This window comes from Malaclemys terrapin, chromosome 14 (genome assembly GCF_027887155.1).
Source record: "Malaclemys terrapin pileata isolate rMalTer1 chromosome 14, rMalTer1.hap1, whole genome shotgun sequence".
Classification (NCBI taxonomy): Eukaryota; Metazoa; Chordata; order Testudines; family Emydidae; genus Malaclemys; species Malaclemys terrapin.
In genome coordinates this window covers 40871945-40885137 of record NC_071518.1, presented here as the reverse complement: position 1 = coordinate 40885137, position 13193 = coordinate 40871945, and the positions used below count along the sequence as shown (strand labels likewise).

General features: G+C 50.5%; 1 protein-coding gene across 1 annotated transcript in view; it reads left to right on the top strand.

Moving 5' to 3' along the window:
• The window catches only part of VAC14 (VAC14 component of PIKFYVE complex), a 194579-nt gene that overhangs the window by 15017 nt on the left and 166369 nt on the right, over positions 1-13193 (top strand). The window contains exons 2-7 of the mRNA XM_054048863.1: positions 2570-2720; positions 5650-5817; positions 6400-6462; positions 7733-7840; positions 8615-8724; positions 9978-10084. Coding sequence (XP_053904838.1) covers positions 2570-2720; positions 5650-5817; positions 6400-6462; positions 7733-7840; positions 8615-8724; positions 9978-10084 — 707 coding nt within the window. The remainder of the gene's footprint in view (positions 1-2569; positions 2721-5649; positions 5818-6399; positions 6463-7732; positions 7841-8614; positions 8725-9977; positions 10085-13193) is intronic.

Here is a 13193-nt window from a genome sequence, read left to right as displayed (position 1 = left end):
TTTTTGTCACCAAATTTAGGCGCTTTTTTTTTATGACCTTGCATGTACGCTATCGCGGTTTTGTCGCCAAAAGGCAGTTTTTGGCGACAAAACTTGCCAGTGTAGACAAGCCCTGGTATTTCTCCCTGTCGCTGCACTCATTACTGCTCCGTTCGGCTGGCAGTCTGGGTTTCTGTTTCCCAGTGGGAGTAGCATGTGGTGTTATCGGTGTATCCTGCACTGATGGTACGGGAGCAGGTGAGAACCACCAACGGTTCAGCTGCTTGAACCTCTCCGTGCAGGTGCCTGAAACCTTGGCCTGGAGCCCTCTCCCAAGTCTACAGCATTATATCTATCCAGCTGCAGTGATGCAGCCCCATCACAGCAGTGGAGGGGGGATGAGTACGAGACCGGTCTAATGAGAGGAAGAGGTTTCCCTTCCGTTGATCTGGTGTCTATAGAATACTGCTGCAGCCCTTTATGCAGATGCGGCGTTGAGGATTTGGGTGACTGTTCAGCCCCGCTCCACTGGGTTTTGTGTGTAGGAACATGTTGAGCTAAATCCATCATAGGCTAGTACAGTAACTCCATAAGCACAGCTTGGTAGTGGGTTCTGAAAAGGAGGGGACGTTTTACATGAAAACTTTGTTCACCTTCTCTAAAAAGTTGAGGTTCTACTCATGGCTGTCCAGAGTGCAAGTCCTAAGATCTCTTTGGTTTCAAGTGTTATTTTCATGGCAGGAAATTGAATAATTTGCAAATAGTGCCTTAAAAAAGGGAGAGGTGTGAGGTGTTTTTGTTTTTATTTTTATTTTTAAAGTTTATCCATCGTACACCTTGAATACTGTGAAATTCTGGTAGCCCCATCTCAAAGTATATTAGAAATGGAGAAGGTACTGAGAAGGATAACACAAATGATCAGGATGTGAAACAGCTTCTGTATGCGGAGAGATTAAAAAGACGGACTATTCAATCTGGAAAAGAGATGACTAAGGGGGGATATGATAGAGGTCTGTAAAACCATGGCTGGTGAGGAGAAAGTGAATTGGGAAGTGTTATTTACTCCTTCACATACCCGAAGAACCAGTGGTCACCCAATGGCTGAGGTGCATCAGCAGCTCTACATGGCTCTCGCCCACGGGCACCCCCCTAGCTCCCATTGTCCGGGAACCAGCCAATGGGTGTGCAGAACCGGTGCTCGGGTAGCGTGCTGAGCCCTGTGGCTCCCCGCCTAGGGGCTGGACCTGTGGCTGGCTGCTTCCGAGGTGCAGCGCGGTGTCGGAACAGGTAGGGACTAGCCTGCCTCTGCCGGGCAGCACCGCTGCCGGGACTTTTAACGGCCCAGTCCGCGGCGCAGACCAGAGCCAGTGCGACCTGTGACCCCGGACCAGGTCGCGACCTGCAGTTTGAAAACCAGTGGGCTAGACAGACCATTGTTCTGACTCAAGATGGCTGTTCTTACGTATGCACTGACTGGGACTTGAACCCTGGCCTCCTGCATGCCAGGGAAGAATTCTCCCAGTGAGCCACCTGTATTCTGAACCGTTCTTCCATAAACCCTGCCATGTCCTCTTTCCTATGGCAAAGACCATGTGTGCAGTTATGTGAGTGACAAATGCTTATTTTTCTTTCCATGAGCTCCATTGCATCACAGTTACTGCCACGCCGGCAGTACGTTTGGTATAATAGGAATTGTAAGTGGAGCTGACTGAATCTACATTTGACTCTTATAAAGGACTGGGGAGGTGTCGTGGTCTAAAATGGGACTGAACTCCTTCAGTTTGGCCAAAACTAAATTGCCTAAAATCCCACATGAGATCTTGGCCCAGTTTAGAGTCCCCTTTGAAAGTTTAATGCAAAACCGTCAAAGAGTTTGGGAGCGAGGAGGACGCTCACAGTGAGATGCATTTGAATGCTCTTCCTAATCTCTCTCTGGGTCAGAACTCCCCCTCTCGGTGGTTTGTAAATGCCACAGGTGTTCCTCTGTTGGTTGGGAGGACGATGGGTCCTTTTGCTCTTGGGAGGGCTTGGGGAGATGGGTGATAACTGTAGAAAGCAGTTAATGCTCGTGTTGAGTCTTGCGGGTTTAAGGCTGCGTAGACATTGGGGATCTTTAGGGAGCCTGCGTCAGCCCAGTGCACAGGGGATTTTTGGGGTAGTTGAAGGACCAGAAGAGGGGATGAGCCACTTGTCCTTAGGGAGGTTCCCCCCGAGGAAGTGAGTTCACGCTGCTGTTTCAGGAGTCTGCGGTGGCAGAACGCTTGTCTCATGAAGTGACTGGACCCGCTCACGGTGGAGCATGAGTAAATGAGGGGGTAGGAGTGAGGAGCAGCAGCCAGTTACTCGTTCATCTGTCCTGTTTTTAGTTGCTGGCTTTCCCCGGGGGGGGCTTGAGTTGAGGCTCTTTGTAATGAATCTCCCCGTCTTGTCCATGTTTCCTGGGCTGGGGGAGTCTAGTAGCCAGTGTACAAGACTCTAAACCATGGCAAATGTCATTGGGGCTAGCATCTCATGCATTGTGGAAGCCAGGCCAAGATATTCTGTCATATAGACGCTAAAGCTTCCTGTCCTCCCCTCTGTTCTCTGCTAGGTTGGTGCGAGAATTCGTGGCTCAGAACAACGCAGCGCAGATCAAGCACGTCATCCAGATCCTGTCACAAGAGTTTGCGCTCTCGCAGCACCCTCACAGCAGGAAAGGGGGGCTCATCGGCCTGGCAGCCTGCTCCATTGCTCTCGGGAAGGTAGGGGTCCCAGTTCTTTGATTTCGCCTGTCACTGTAGCATGTGAGCATCTGCTCCCTGTGGTCTACAGGCTGCTGGGAAGTGCTCCCCCAGCAGTCTCCTTGATGTCAACGCCCTGCTCCATGAGGCAGTGCTCACCGGTGCACCCAGGACGGGGTGTGCATCCTAGCCCTCTGGTAGGCCCACGCTGCTCGATGGAAACATTTAATTGTAACTGGCAAACTCCGGCTGCTGGGGGGGGAATGAAAAATTAACACTGGGGTTGGGCTGGGGAAGGATGTGAACAGGAACGTGAGAAGTCATGTCTAAGGAGACTGAGTTCTGTCCACCTCAGAAGAGGCAGCAGAAGTTACTCTGCTCCTTATGAGATGCTCAAGGCAAAAGCCATGAACTCCACCAAATGCTGGAGATGTGGGATCAGGTCTGGGAGCTTAGTAGATATTTCAGCATTGCCTTGGGCTTTGGAAGTACGGCAGGGAAACAAGCTTTGTGTATCAATTACATGTTAATGCCATGTGCCTATGATAAAACACAACCCTGCACCACTCAGTCCCACAACATGGTAGCTTATTGTAGCATACTCAGGCCCTTAACTAGGCTAAAGCATAGCTAGACTAGAGGCCAGCCCCAGTCAGAGGCTTACCCAAACCATGTTGGGCTGCACAGACAAGCGTAAACCGTTGCATGAATTTACGCTGCATCTTCCCATTGGACTTCAGAGTAAGACTTTAGACTACTTTTAGTCACTGAAATAGACATGCATCCCAGTGCTGTGCTATTGCACTGACACCTTATTGTAACATTTATGTGCAAGGGAAAACGTAACTGGCTTCTGTTCAGGTTAAGGGTCTGTTCCCCTTTCCTTAGGTCCTTTACGCCATTCTCTTGGCCGCACCCCCAAAGCTGCGGACTTTAACTAAAAACAGCTCAGCGGGTTACCTGCCTGCAGCACCCAGACACCCATCTCCCAATGGGATCCAAACCCCAAATCATTTTACTCTGTATAAAGCTTATACAGGGTAAATTCATAAATTGTCCGTCCTCTATAACACTGATAGAGAGATGCACAGCTGTTTGTTCCCCCAGGTATTAATCACTTACTCTGGGTTTATTAATAAACAAAAGTGATTTTATTAAGTATAAAAAGTAGGATTTAAGTGGTTTCAAGTAATAACAGACAGAACAAAGTAAGTCACAAAGCAAAATAAAACAAAACATGCAAGTCTAAGCCTAATACATTATGAAACTGATTACAGGTAATATCTCACCCTCAGAGATGTTCCAATAAGCTTCTTTCACAGACTAGACTCCTTCCTAGTTTGGGCCCAAACCTTTCCCCTGGTACAGTCTTTCTTAGATCCAGCAGACATCTCAGGTGGTAAGTAGGTGTTTTCTTGTGACTGGCAGCCCCCTTTGTCCTGCTCCACCCTCTTTTATAGCTTTGGCACAAGGCGGGAATCTTTTGTCTCTCTGGGTCCCACCCCTCCTTCTAAATGGAAAAGTACCAGATTTAAGATGGATTCCAGTATCCGGTGACATGGTCACATGTCACTGTAATACCCCTAGTCTCCATTCACCATGAGCTGGCCCATACACAGGAAGGCTTTCAAGTAACTAAGGCCATTTACAACTGATTGTTCTGGAGCATCCTTAATGGCCTCCACTCAATATGTTTACATCAGTGATACAAGTTTATATCTTATTCTCCTAACTCCAGATATAGAAATAAGACATGTGAACAAATAGGATGAACACACTTAGTAGATTACAAGATTTCTAATGACACCATACAGGGGGTATTTAGCATAAAGCATATTCCAGTTATGTCCTATTCATTAGCATATTTCCATAAAACACATGGAGTGCAACATCACAAATGGGCCGTCAAGCAGGCTGGACAGTGCTGATGCCAAACTGTCTAGGGGTGTCGTCACCCAGAAGCACAGCACAGGTTTGAAATACAGGCGTACATACATGTCTATAACCCCTAATACACAGCTGATACAAACATAAACAAGATTCATATCTAGCAAATTGACATTTTTGCAGATCTCTTACATGGCATATCTGGCTGTGACCGGTGTCCCAGTGGGGAATAACTATGGTTGTTCAATTAGGGTGAACTGCAAAGAATGGGGCAGATAATCCCCATAGAGCTGGTGGATATTCCAGTACTTATAACTTCACATACAAAAATGATACATGCATACAGATAGCATAATCATAACCAGCAAAACGTAACCTTTTCATAGACACCACACTCGACAACTTTTGTACAAGATTTGCTGCAAATATAGAACAGTGGTTGCAACAAGCATTCATGTGGTCCTATTCTAATCCGATACTGACACCCCATAGCAATGCATGAGGGTCCAAGAGCTGGGGGTAGTACCCCATGCGGTCATATTTCCCTCGGAGGCCTAGTTTTGGTTATAAGCCTGGGCTAAGTGTAGTCCCAAACACTGTCGCTATCCAGTTTCAGCCACGTGGTCTCCTGTGATGGGACGAATGTGTTTTGAAGTCTCTGGTTTCAGGAATGGGATTATCACTGTTCCAAAGAAGTCTTAACGACTTGTTGTCTCTCCATGGATACGTCATAATGATGATCGTGGCGTTGTCAGGGAGCTAGAATGCAATGATCTCCGTTCCTGTGCTGGTACTTGCAGCACGAGGCCTGCAATCCTCCAGGGGCATTCACAATACGAATCTGATCGCTCCCTGTGAATCTGGAGCCATGGTGAGATGGTACAGGCTCACTTGGTATGATCTGATGTACGAGCCAGTGCACGCAAAGGAGGCGATGCCTCGTGGCACTGCCACCTGTGGTCATGTCCCAGTGCTCTGTTGTATGGCGTGCGCTGCTAGAGGTCAGTCTGTTCCGACCCTGAGTGGGGACGGGCCCTAACCCCCAGCCTCGTTCTGCCATCAGGATTCTGGGCTGTACCTGAAGGAGCTGATTGAGCCGGTGCTGACGTGCTTCAACGATGCTGACAGCCGGCTGCGGTACTATGCCTGCGAGGCCCTATATAACATTGTCAAGGTGGCCAGGGGCTCTGTCCTCCCACACTTCAACGTGCTGTTTGATGGCCTGAGTAAGGTAAGTAGCTTTTCCCCTGTGTCCGCCGTCCCTCCCCCACGAAGGTGCAGAGTGGGAGTCCTCACTTGTCACCTACTAAAGGGGCCACCAGTGCAGATCCCTCCTGCTGCATGGCAGGGTGCATGCACACTTGGCTTTGGGGCCACTCGGCCCTGCTGCTGTAGGAATGTCTGCAGAAGGCTTAGGCTGCTACCCTCGCTGTGTCTGTCCCTTGCTCGCTGTGGTTGTGAGAAGAGAGCTGAGCTGAAGGTGCAGCTGGGAAGTGGTGTTCAGGCATTTCGGGTCAGGCTTAGTGTCTGTCCACCTTCTCTTGCCTGGGGCACACCTTCCATTCAGGGTGTTGTGAACCCAGCTCTGCCCCATGCAACCATCTCCCCAGCCCCTTCCTGGAAACTCATTCAACTTCTAGTCTGAAAGGAAACAGCTGGCAAGCAATGGCGTTGATTTAACCTGTGCAAGTGTCAGGGATGTCTCTCATGGCTAATGACCGTGGGCACTGCTAGGAACCCAGCACAAACACGCTGGGGGGTGTCTGTCTCTCTCTGGAACCTGCGATGGCATTTTTGTTTCTGTAACTTGCAGCTTGCCGCTGATCCAGACCCAAATGTGAAAAGCGGCTCTGAACTACTGGACCGACTTCTCAAGGTAATTCCCATTTCCCTTCTTTTAGCCGACTATCCTAGGGACCCATGTCAGCAGGCCCTTGTGGGGGCGGAAGGAGGACAGAGTTATGCATTTGTTACATGTCCAGGAGGCTGTACCGGCCAATACCATCACAACTTCATCCTGGGGCTGTGGAAATTGCGCTCTCTCCTATTGGCTGCTGCTCTGGCGGAATGAGATGTTGCTTTGCTGGCCATCTCAGTGCTAAGGCTACATACACTTGAAGCATGACTGGGGGCGGGGAGGAGTTGCCTTTAACATAGCAATGGGTGAATGTTAATGAAAAGCTTATTGGAGTACCTGTCCCCACCGGGTTGCCCCAGGGGAAGGCTCCAGTGTGATCGGTAGGTCGCATCTCCCTCACCAGGTACAGAGTGGGGTCTCTACCTTTCTTTGTCTCTCGTCTGGGTTCCTTGTTTAGGCAGGAGAGCTGGACTGCTCTGTCTGAAGAGCAGAAGCTGCTGTCTCTTGTAGGAGCCATTAATTCCATTTCCTGATCTATACACAGTGTGGTTCTTACCTCCCCAAACCTCCAAATGTTTCCTCCTCCTCCTCACTCATAGGACTGACAGACCCCTTGCCCGCTCCCTTCCCTGCTCCCAAATGCCAGCCCAGCGCTTGGCATGGTGCAGAGATCCCTGCTGGGGAGGTAGCAGAGGGGGGCTGTGGGAGAGTCCAGCCCTGCTCTCTCACTCCTGGGCCACTGTGCCATAAGACTGGAGCAGAGGGATTCACTGTTGCAGGAGATCAGTCATACAGTGTAGGTGAGCCCTAAAAAGGACTAGGGACACTTCTCGTTACATATCAGGATGTTTCAATCACATACTGTGGGGCATGAGCTGGTCAGCGCGTGAATCAAGGAAATCTCCCCCCCCCCCCCCCCCCCCCCCGCTTCCATGTTCAGGGTTGTGCAGTCGGACTGGTGCATTGTGGGGAGTGAGTCTTCACCTGTTTCTGAAACCTCAGTACTGGCCACTGCCAGAGGGAGGATGCCTGATTCGCTGACATCCTGTGGCCCTTTGGGTCGGGGACCAATAGCTGAGAGTCCTCACCCGGGCCTAGAATTAGCTGGTTTGAGCCCCATCCACTGTGGGTGACTTTTCACTTTCTAAAATATGTTCAGCCCCCAACTTGCTAAAAATAGGAAGTGGCCAGCTGGTGCCTGCGCTGGTGCATAGGGTCTGAGCGCTGGGGTGTGTGAGTGTGAGTCCCACCGCTGCCCTAACTTCTGCCAATGGTGTTTGTTTCCTAGGACATCGTGACTGAGAGTAACAAGTTTGACCTCGTGGGTTTCATCCCGCTGCTGCGGGAGAGGATTTATTCCAACAACCAGTATGCCCGGCAGTTCATCATCTCCTGGGTAAGTGCGCGTGGCACAGCACTTGTGCCGTCTGCTCTACTGCTGAGGCTCGAGCAAGGGGAGACGTGGTTGCAGCCCAGGGCTGTCGAGCTCTTGTCTTGATGAAAGCTATCAAACAGCGGTGGCTGCGCTGCAGCTGGGGTTCAGTGTGCCCATCATAGCATCTAGGCACATGTCCTGCACTAACTTAGCGGATGCAGATGCATGAGGTTCACTTTGTCTTGTCCTCAAACTCACTTGCTCCTTAAAAGGTCAAGTCACTCCTGGCTTATTTCCTGCAGCTGGCCATAGCTGTTGGCTGATTAGCTCTGTGCATTCCTGTTGCCATGGACTTGTAGAGTCCTAGAAGATAATGAAAACATGTAGCACATGCCTAACTTGCATTGTACGTTCAAAGTAAGAGAGCAAACAGCCCTTCCAGTGCCTGGGGGGTAGATAAGTATCCTCTATTTTACAGATGGGGCAGGTGTTGTGGATTGACTAGTGCACAGGACATGGTGACAGAGCTGGGATGAGAACTGCCACGTTCCCTGGTACTTAGTCCATTGGCCCGCACTGCCCCTTGCGATGGAGAGCCCGTTAGGTCATCTAGTCCAGCACCCCCAGCTCAGACAGCCGTGCTCTTTGCAGTACCACCTACTGTCGCCAAGTTTATGTGCCCCTCCGTTTTTTCACTGCTCCTGCACCAAAGCATCCTTCTGGGGTGGTTGGTTTGTTTAACTTCTAGTCTTCTCTGAAACTCACTAGGACTGTTTCTTGTCTTCCCTGAGCTAGATCCTGGTGCTAGAGTCAGTGCCTGACATTAATCTCTTGGATTACCTGCCGGAGATCCTGGATGGACTCTTCCAGATCCTGGGAGACAACAGCAAAGAGATCCGGAAGATGTGAGTGGGGGTGTGTGCGGAGCACTGGGTAAACACTCGGTGGGGGGCTGGTGGGAGATGCGCAGATTTCCCTACCTTGGGGCTGGAGTGAAACGCTGCTGTCTGCTCCATAGTCAGTCTCTTCCACTGTGCACAAACCAGAGCTATGTCACAAAGGCGCAAAGGAGCATGCATTGCAAGGTGGAGCAAACTGGTTGTCTTAATAAATGGGCTGAAGTCTCTAGGCCAGCATCGTGCTGCTGCTCCCAGCTCACTCTGGCTGGAGTTGACTGTAGAGCAGCAGTTCCCCAACTTGTTGCTGGCATGACCCCATTTTAATGAATAATTTCCTCCCAGGATGGAGGATGGGATTTGGAAGAGCAAAATGGTGCCCTCCGTACACCATGACCTTGCAAGCTCCATACGTGCGAAGTTATGCTGTGCAGAGCAAAATGATTCTCAAACTTGCATTGGTGACCCCTTTCACACAACCAGCCTCTGAGTGCAACACCCCCCCCTTATAAATTTAAAACACTTTTTTTATATTTAACACTATTACAAAATGCCGGAGGCGAAGCAGGGTTGGGGGGAGGGAGAGACTGACAGCTCACGACCCCCCCACGTAATAACCTCAGGGGGTCACGACCCCAGTTTGAGAACCCCTGATGTAGAGCATGGTTCTCACGCTGCTCTGATCCAGGCTGAGATGGCGTCTGAGAGGCAAGGGGCTGACTCCTGGGTCAGTGAGGCAGCAGCTTACCATGGGTTTGTTTTCACTGCAGAGTTAGCTTGAGGTGTAAGTGGAGTGTAGCCCCTAACCCGACTCCTGTCCCCACACACACATCTCGAGCTCAGGGGTGCTGTAAATTCAAGCTAGCTGGCCTGGCAGGGGACGTGGGTTGAAGGTTACATGCTGCGGCAGCTCAGTAATGCAGTGGGGACGCAGCTGGTCTGTGCGGTTAACAGTTGGTCGGTGCAGCCACTGTTGTTTCGTAGTGTGGCTGCTCTCTCTCAAGCTGGGCCTAACTCAAGGGGAGTTAACTTGAGTGTGGATAACTCACAGGCATGTGCCCGACGTTGGAAACGCTCAAGCCCCCTGTTGGGACGAGTGCTGACCAGGGTCAGAAGATAGCTGCAGTGAGTCTGTGCATGTAACTGGGGATTCCTGGGCTCTTGGTGTCAGTTCATATGTACCCAGGAAGGTTGGTGTGTGTGTCCCTGTGCTCTGTAGGCTAAGAATAAATCTCTTAACTGGGTGTCCTTCCGCCCTGCAGGTGTGAGGTGGCCCTCGGGGAGTTCCTTAAAGAGATCAAGAAGAATCCTTCCAGTGTCAAGTTTGCGGAAATGGCCAATATTCTAGTGATTCACTGCCAGGCTTCTGGTGAGTGTGCAAAGCCCAGCATGCTGGATGGCAGCCACAGTCCCTGTGCCTGTGACCAAACCCTTTGATTCAGGACTGAAGTCTGTTAATGGTGTAGATGGCACGGTTCTCCTCGACAGCTCCCCACCCCCAGGGAAAACAGGCTACAATCCCAGACCAACCCAGCACTACTTTTGGGTCACGGTTCGCTCCTGGCTGAACCAGCGCCAGGCCTTACACAGGGGTTGTGTTTTCAAAGGGAGGATGAGCTGCTTTGCGTGGGGCTCTGAAAATCCTGTCCTGGGGATCTTCCCACCATGGAATCTACTTGGAAAGTTCTTTGATGAAAGCTGGCGGAGAATTGCATTCCTGGCCGAAGCGTGGGAGCCCAGTGTTAGAGTTCAGTAAGCCAGGCTCCGTACGCAGTTAGCGTCCGTTCACCTACCAGCACGGTCTGGAATTAGAAATGTTAGGGGGCGGGATTCACAAGCGCTCACCACTGCCCCCACTCTCCTCTCCTGGAACTGGGTGAGTTTTACCAGTGCCTTCAGTGGTCACAGTGTGAAGCCATCAGGGAGTGCCTTTGCAGGTCACTGTTCAGGTTGATTCACCACTGTAGCCTACTGGTTGTCAGTTTCTCCACCAGTAAAATGGAACAGGGTGCCGTGTTTCTATAGCCCCTTCTGCCTGAGTGTCAAGTGTTGTATAGCAACAGTAGCAGGCGCTTTGCCCCTGACACTGGGATCCCTCAGTAATGTCATTGCTCAGCAGGACGGCTTCCACCAGTGCTGTACCAGTGACTTTAGAGTGACCGGAGACCTTGCGGCAAATCCAGGCCCTGGTTTGTCCCATGCTTGGAAATGCTTTTTCGCACACTCAGCAGAATCCTGTGCTTGGCAAGATGCCTTGGCTCAAACAGGTTCCTCCTGACTTTATTAGCTGAAAAGACCTTGGAGCTGCCCATGTGAAGCCCTGCTGGAAGGCGGGCTCAGGCAGTGGCCAGAGGGCTAGAAGCATTGCAAGCATGGCCAGCAAGTCTGGGTTTCTGGGCATGCTGCTGTGCTCCATAGCCTTTAATGCTGCCACCCCTGTGAATTACCACTGCTTGCATTACATCACTGATCCATTACACTGGAAATGTGGCTCTGGGATGCTGTCGGGTACTTAGGCCAGCCCTTCAACCAGCAGTGCCTCAAGTGCCCAAATCTAGACAGCCCTTAATGGGATCTGCAGGCACTCAGCACCAACGACACTTGTTTAGAGATTTAGGCAGTAGCGTGTCGTCTATGTCTGCAACGCCTGCATTGCGTGCTCCAGGATTCACTTCCACAAGAACACGAAAGCCCTGAATATGACTAGCCATGGGACGCTTCTGTCAGGCCCCAAACATGTATGGAGCTATCACTTTGTAAAACAAACTGGTGTCCTCCTCGCATGCCGTTGTAGAATTGCATGCCTTGCTAAAAGTGTCACGGCACACCACTCAATGTAGGTGTCCCAAGGACTGAAAAATTAGGCCCAAGTGCCTCAGGGTTTCTGTGGCGTAGATAATTAATATGTTTAGGGTTTCTCGTTTTAGGTTTTACCTGATAAACACAGATAAAACACCCTATACAAAAACCACCAAAAATGGTTACTCAATTCGTGTTGGCCTCATCCCTTTCCCAATGCAGATTGCTCAGATAGGTGATGTCCCTGCTTCGTGGCTTGTATCCAAGGGCTTGTCTACACAGGGCAGTGATGTGGACTACAGGCTGTGATTTCTAAAGCCTACTAAGGTGTTGTGTGTTAATTGGTCCTTGTAGACCCTGCTGGTGCTCACTAAAGGTTCCCTGGTGCGGTTTAGAGGAGTGCTGTTTGAAACCATTCTACTTGTACGTACAGAGAGCCCTGAAAACCCTGATTTTTTGGACATCTACATAGAAATAAAAATAAACCCTGAAATATACTGCACACTTTTCTCTGGCAAAGTGCCATCCAGTGGACCCTGCAGGTATGAGACATGGCTGCAGACAGACAGCTTTGGTACTCTCTGAGAAAGGGCTTGTCTGCACATAAGTGGCATCTCTTTACAACCAATCTAATTACATGGTGCAAACCGTGGGGGCACACGTATTTCGAACTGAAAGCGATTGTATCTATTTAAAATCTCTGAATTTCCATACGCCAGCTAAGCCCGTAAACGAGGTGTGCCTCGGCTTTAGAATGCCAAGTTTCAGCTCTGTCTAAATTGGTATTGACTATCAAATAACCCCTCTGGTGAAACCGGTGTAACTTTGTGGCACCCAGGCTTGAGCAACTGAATCTGGTTTCATTAGGTTATTGATGGAACACTTTCAAAGGGCTCTATTTGATTCCGTGCTTCCTGCTATGTGTGCAGCCTCTTTGCTGGGGATTTACCCCCACTTCGGCCATCAGCAGCTCCCCCTGCCGTAGCTGCACTAATGCTGCAAGCCTTGGGTAGAGACAGGGTAAACTGCTGTAAGCCATGATCTGCACGGTGGGGTGCAGCTTACTCAGGTCTCAAGCAGGGGTTTACACAACCTGCGCAAACAGAGGCTGTTCCTGCCTAGACTGGGTGTTCACATGGCTGGTGAGCAGGTGGCTGGATCAGTGTGGAGGAGGCTGGAGGCCAAGGGGGAGGAAGTGGGCGGCCAGGCTGGTACCTCATACCAGCACTCACTCTTCTGCTGGCTCCTTTAGTTTCTTCAGAATTTTCTTTAAAGCAGCCTTCCCAGCCCTGGTGGTTCTGAAAGAGACCCCCCCGAGGGGGAGCCCATGCAATGCTGTCTGCCTGTGTTTGCAGACAGGCCTCTCCAGCTGCTGCTCTGCGGCAGAACATGGAGAGTTAAGCAGTAAATCCCCATGCGGCCTCAGGGGAAGGAGGGAGGCATGCAGCGCATACGTGGGCCGACGTGTTGTGGTGGTGACTTAGCTGTACAATTACTGTGGTGAGGAGCATGTTATAAATCAGGGGTAGGCAACCTATGGCATGTGCGCCGAAGGCGGCACGCGAGCTGATTTTCAGTGACACTCACGCTGCCCGGGTCCTGGCCACCGTCCGGGGGGCTCTGCATTTTAATTTAATTTTAAATAAGCTTCTTAAACATTTTAAAAACCTTATTTACTT